This window comes from Notothenia coriiceps, unplaced genomic scaffold (assembly GCF_000735185.1).
Source record: "Notothenia coriiceps isolate Sejong01 unplaced genomic scaffold, NC01 NC01_scaffold00032432, whole genome shotgun sequence".
NCBI classification, from domain to species: Eukaryota; Metazoa; Chordata; class Actinopteri; order Perciformes; family Nototheniidae; genus Notothenia; species Notothenia coriiceps.
The window spans coordinates 391-6,247 of NW_011365133.1; the positions used below are offsets into that span (position 1 = coordinate 391).

Below are 5,857 nucleotides of genomic sequence, written 5' to 3' on the forward strand. Positions count from 1 at the left end.
TTGTAACACATAATCACTGATGTTCCGCTGTAACGGTGGTGGACTCATCAGAACAGAGTGGGTGAGCTGACCAATCAGAGCACAGTGGACTCACAGGGAGGGGAGGGGCAGGAGCGTTTAGGAAAGAGAGTGAATACACATACTATACAGAGATGCTGTATGAGAAACCAATGTGAGTTTGGAACATTGAACAATATAAATCTATTCTAGTAGACCTCAACAATGGAATTATGATCAGTAGAAATGGCCATGTCATGGGACCTTTAAATGGAGGTAGATCCACTGCTTGTTCAAAAGTACCTATAACGCAGGAGCCATGCAGCCAGCTCCTCTCCTGTGGTCCATGACTCCACTTCAGTGGTCAGCTTCTCATCTGAAAACAACAACGCTTGTTTAGGTTCACACTGTGCTGCCGATATCATGTGTCAGGTTTCATGATGCTAATGTTTTCTTTCTTACCGTTGTAGGTGTGTACATCCAGCAGCATGGTGCCTTTCCTCTGGTTGGCAGTCCACTCCAGCTGGGTGGGGGGGTAGACGCGGGCAGCAGGGGCCGGGAGCTGCAGAGAGGTCAGCAGCTTGTGTTGGCACAGAGAGCGGTACTCCCCCGGACCGTGGTCAGAAACATACCTAAAGAGAGAGAGAGCAGACTGAGTCATGGCAGACAGTGTTTCAAAGTGGTTTAAGGAATAGCATGGTCAAAAAGAGAACATCCATAACATGATTTAAAAGGTTTCAACAGAATCCAGTGCAAGAGTCAGACTAACAATAGAAGAGACTGCATTTTGAAAAGCACTAGTCACTTTCAAGAATCTAAACATTTTCAAAGTTAAAGGCGAACATGTTCAGCAAATCATCATCATCATTTCCTGTTTGCAAAGCAGACCTGGAGCAACATTAGCATCACTGTCACTTTAAACTGGGTGTCCATCAACTCCTGACAAATATGTCTGTCCCTTTAACCAAAGTTTAAATGCTCAACTATCTTCGTGGGCGAGTGACTGTGTGTCGCTGCTGTTGTGCTCTGGGTTTATGTAAGCTGTTTTGCAGAAAGCAAAATCATAAAAGTACTTGTCAGTTGAAAGAAACTAAAAAGGCCCCACAGAGCTTTGTGAAACGGCATACTGTAAATGATTGCTATAAAAGAACCCTTTCACATTAAACAAGTCGTTCCATTGTTCATCTAAATGTATTAATAAGTGCAGCTTTAAGTGAGCCTATGTAACTATGGGCCAAAGGGACAAGACTAAATGCTAGTTTCATAGCCGTTTGCTATTAGCTACTGCTCATAGTGGACCAACACTGGACTGGGACCCAGTACATGAAACAGCAGCTCTAACCACATTTAAATATATAATACAAAAATGGTGTTATTCCTTCTTTGAAAAGTGACGTAGTTGCGCTGTAATGTCTTCTAGCGCAGTGGTTTCCAACCGGGGGTACGGGGAACCCTAGGGGTACTTAAGATCATTGCAAGAATGGATGCATTGTTAGGCATTGTTACATTGTTAGGCAGGGATAAACACACAGCTACAACCGGCAGTTCAGTGAGAAATACATTTCTCATGGATTTATTTAAAATGAATAATTCTATGACGCCAACCAATCTGCAGCGGCGGCACCAATGCACCAAACATGCCGGGAGTGTCAGTAGAAAGTTGGGTTGAATACAAATACAAAGAGTATAATAAAAGAAAACATGGAGGCCAATCATCACAGATGAGTGGGGGGGTACTTTCTGTTCGCATGTAGCTGGAGACTATGATGGCAGTGCAGTCACCCTGTAGCACTACACTGTGCTCTCCAGTGACCCCTGTAGGTAGAGAAGGGGAACACCTACTTGAGCAGGGGCTTGTCCAGCGTGGGGGAGGGGGTGAAGGCGCTGAGACAGCAGGTCAGCAGCAGCCAGCCCCTCAGGCTGCTCAGATCCTCCTGCAGGCCCCAGGTGTGGTAGGCCAGCTGGGCCAGGATCTCGTCCCTCAGGGGGGGCCGGCTCTGACCCCTCTCCACGATGTAGTTACCCAGCAGCTGCTCCTGCCAGCCACTCAGCTCCGACTCACCCGTAAACCGCAGGATCTGAGGAGAGAAGGGTCGGAAAAAATTAAAACCGGACAAATGAGAAGGAAACAAATATAAACTAAAGTAATCACTCTGTACCAGTTTGTAGATGTCCAGGGCAGTTCTGTTATCTTCAGGCTCCAGGGGGGTGAGGGATCTCTGGAGGGGGCGTCCCTGAGGCTGGCACCATGTATCCTGAGGAGGGCAACATATGAGGGAATCTCACAATCCCACTCCTTTCATTCATTCAGGTGTAGGGCTGTTCCTGTATAAGCTTTGTTTAGAATAATACATCTTTGAACGTAAATGTAATCTGAGATTGAGTTTGATATTCAAGCCTCAATCAAACAGAAATAAATTGGTACAAGATTATTCTTGTTATTATATGTTTTTATAAAAATCCTTGTTTTCTTGAACCAGGAAGGAATCTCCATAAATCTCTGTAAGACATTTATTTATTACATTTTTACATAAAGGGAGTGGATTGAAACGTTGAAATACTTTCCAACAACAACAACAACAACAACAACAACACAGTGTCAACAAAGTCCCTGGTAGATCATTAGCTAACACTTATGACCCAATGCTGTGCAATAAATACCTGAATATGTTCTAAATAGACATGTTTTTGTAGTATGTGCAAGCCCTTTGCTCACCTTTAAGATGGACTTGGCATAGCGAGAGAATGGGTATCTGTCTACATCCAGAGGCAGGCTGAGCTTGTGTTGGGCCTTCACCTGAGGGGGGGCCACCTCTGTGACCCCCGAGCCATGCTGCTGCCCTGGTGGACAGAGATGGAACAACAATCACAAACTGAGCACTGTGGCAGAACAGGAGGATTAACGTGATGTGTTATCTGATACAATGTGATGATTATTAAAAAGGTACCTGCTGCACTGCGGAGCCTGGCTGACAGCTCAGCAGGGATCTCCAACATCCCCACATCCTGAGGGAAACATAGAGCAAAGATGACCTCAGGAGAAACCAGACAGCTGGCCCTTAGATGTCTGGGAAATGTTACAGCAGGCTCTCTCTCTACGATGTGGGATACTTTTGATTTGCTTACCATTCCTGGAGATACACTCTTAGTCTTTGTCACTGCCTTCACTTTATTCTTCTCATGAAATTCCTGAAATTGACACGCAGCAAAGTCAGTCCATCACACTGGGACCAGCAGGATTTCCTCTCATAATCTTAACGTTATACAGTGCTATTTCTGGCGTCCTTCACCTGAAGCTTATTTGTTTCACTGAGTAATCCTCTTGATATCCAGGTAAACTCAACCCTCCCTCCTCTCTGCGGAGAAGTGTGTTCAATCAGACCTATTCTTAGACACACGTCCTGTTTTATACTTCTGCCCCTCCCTCAGGTGGTGGCCCCGCCTCATACAGCAGGGCACGCAGTTCCAAGAGTCCAGGAAGTGTGTTTTTATCAGGAGCTTTACAGCTCACAGAGAGGAGTTCCATCAATGCAGCAGGGCAGCGTCACTCAGATGTGATTCATATGATGAACTTATCTCTGTCATTCCCAGTATTTACAGGTTGAGTAGTTTAAAGTAGGTATCGGACAAATGCCTGAAACCTGAAGTATGCATTTCAGATTACACATGTGCGTGCAGACATACTCATACAGCAAATACCCTTCTTTCATGCCATTTTGTATTCATACACTTAAATAAAGAGAATGGGTCTGTTCAAACACACACAGCCCCACCCTGCCTTACCTCCACAATGACCGACCCACCCAAACCAAACAAGTGTGGCACAAATCAGAAGTGACCCAAACAGCCTGAGGCTCACTACACCCTGACAATATGTTACCAATTTATCAGTTTAATAATTTTGTTTTAAACGTGTCATGTAAGAACGATGTCATTGGAACTCATATCAGGAGCATAGATGTGACAGGTAACAGAGTTAAAGCAGATCATGTAATTCTCATTAGGAAAAAGTGACTCATATACGCAATTGTATATCCTGTATTTCACTATGACTATGTTAGTAAACGAAAGGATCCACACATGTTAAGAATTGGTCAGCCTTGATTATGGTTGGATTACATCTGTTGACAAAAACCTATTGCTTTCTGTTTCAATGAACAGGGTACTTCAACAATATGAGTAATAAACTCAATGTATCAGTCACGTTCATGGGGGTCATATTCATTGGGCTCAATATATATTGGTTTGAGGGCCACTGTTTTCTATCTCCAGCTCGTTCCAACTCTGCTGCAGAAACTCTCCTCTCTACTCTCTCATCCTCTCTGGACTCTCTCTGTCCTCTCACATCTCGGCAGGCTCGTCAGTCCCCTCCTGCTCCCTGGCTAAATGACGCACTGCGTGCTAATAGAACCATCCTTCGGGCAGCAGAGCGGAAATGGTGGAAATCCAAACACCATGACGACCTCCTAACCTATCAGGCTCTCCTCTCCTCTTTCTCTGCTTCCATCTCTCAGGCAAAAAGCACTTTCTTTCAAGATAAGATCCAATCTTCCTATTCCAATCCCAAAAAACTATTTTCCATCTTCTCCACCCTCTTGGACCCCCCGAAAGCCCCTTCCCCCTCCTCCCTTCTGTCAAGCGACTTTGTTAACCACTTTGAAAAAAAGGTTGATGATATTCGCTCTTCTTTTTCTGACTCACCTTTACTCACCGCTGGGTCACCAGACCCACCTTTCACCCACACACTAACCTCCTTCTCCCCTCTCTCTCCAAGTGAGGTTCTTACCCTCATTACCTCTGTCCCGTCCTACCATCTGTCCTTTGGACCCTATCCCTTCAAACCTCCTTCAAACTATCGCTCCTGATATTCTACCGTTTCTCACCCATTTCATCAACACTTCTCTAACTTCTGGTCACTTTCCAAACAGTCTCAAGGAGGCAAGAGTAAACCCTCTCCTAAAGAAACCCACTCTCAACCCGTCTGATGTTATAAACTACAGGCCTCTCTCTCTCCTCCCGTTCCTGTCTAAAACACTTGAACGCGCTATCTTTAAACAACTCTCCTGTTATCTCCATCAGAACAACCTTCTGGATCCGCACCAGTCTGGTTTCAAGGCAGGACACTCCACAGAAACTGCTCTCCTTGCTGTCTCTGAGGAACTGCAACCTGCTAAAGCAGCCTCCCTCTCCACTGTCATCATCCTTTTGGACCCGTCTGCTTCATTCGAGACGGTGAATCATCAGATCCTCCTTTGCACTCTCCAATAACTTGGAGTGTTCTTGGTCCCCTCCTCTTCTCCTTGAACACAAACTCGCTCGGATCTGTCTTTAGCCCGCATGGTTTTTCATACCACTGCTACGCTGACGACACCCAACTAATTCTGTCCTTCCCCCGCTCAGAGACCCAGGTCGTCGCACGCATCTCTGCTTGTCTAGCAGACATCTCTCAGTGGATGTCTGCTCATCACCTCAAGCTCAACCTTGACAAGACTGAACTGCTTTTCCTTCCGGGAAAAGATTGTCCCACTCTTGACCTAACAATCAACATCGGCACCTCTGTTGTTTCCCCGACTCAGACTGCAAGGAATCTGGGTGTGATCCTAGATAACAAACTGTCCTTCACTGCAAACATCGCTGCTACAACCCGCTGCTGCAGATACACTCTTTACAACATCAGGAGGATACGTCCCCAGCTGTCCCAGAAAGCAACGCAGGTTCTGGCCCAGGCTCTCGTCATCTCACGCCTAGACTACTGCAACTCTCTCCTGGCTGGTCTACCTGCATGTGCCATCCGACCTCTGCAGCTCATCCAGAATGCAGCGGCTCGTCTGGTCTTCAACCTTCCAAAATTCTCCCACAC

At 45.9% G+C, this 5,857-nt stretch overlaps 1 protein-coding gene across 1 annotated transcript; it reads right to left on the reverse strand.

The window, feature by feature from the left end:
• Positions 1-300: 300 nt before the first annotated feature.
• On the reverse strand, positions 301-3,349 carry LOC104960841 (unconventional myosin-XVB-like; the record flags this gene model as incomplete). Its single annotated transcript, XM_010789015.1, has 8 exons — positions 3,288-3,349; positions 3,124-3,186; positions 2,946-3,003; positions 2,714-2,838; positions 2,157-2,252; positions 1,840-2,075; positions 460-629; positions 301-373 (listed from the first exon to the last, which is right to left on the reverse strand). Coding segments are annotated over exons 2-8 (761 nt in total), but the record flags the coding sequence as incomplete, so codon positions are not given.
• Positions 3,350-5,857: the final 2,508 nt, after the last annotated feature.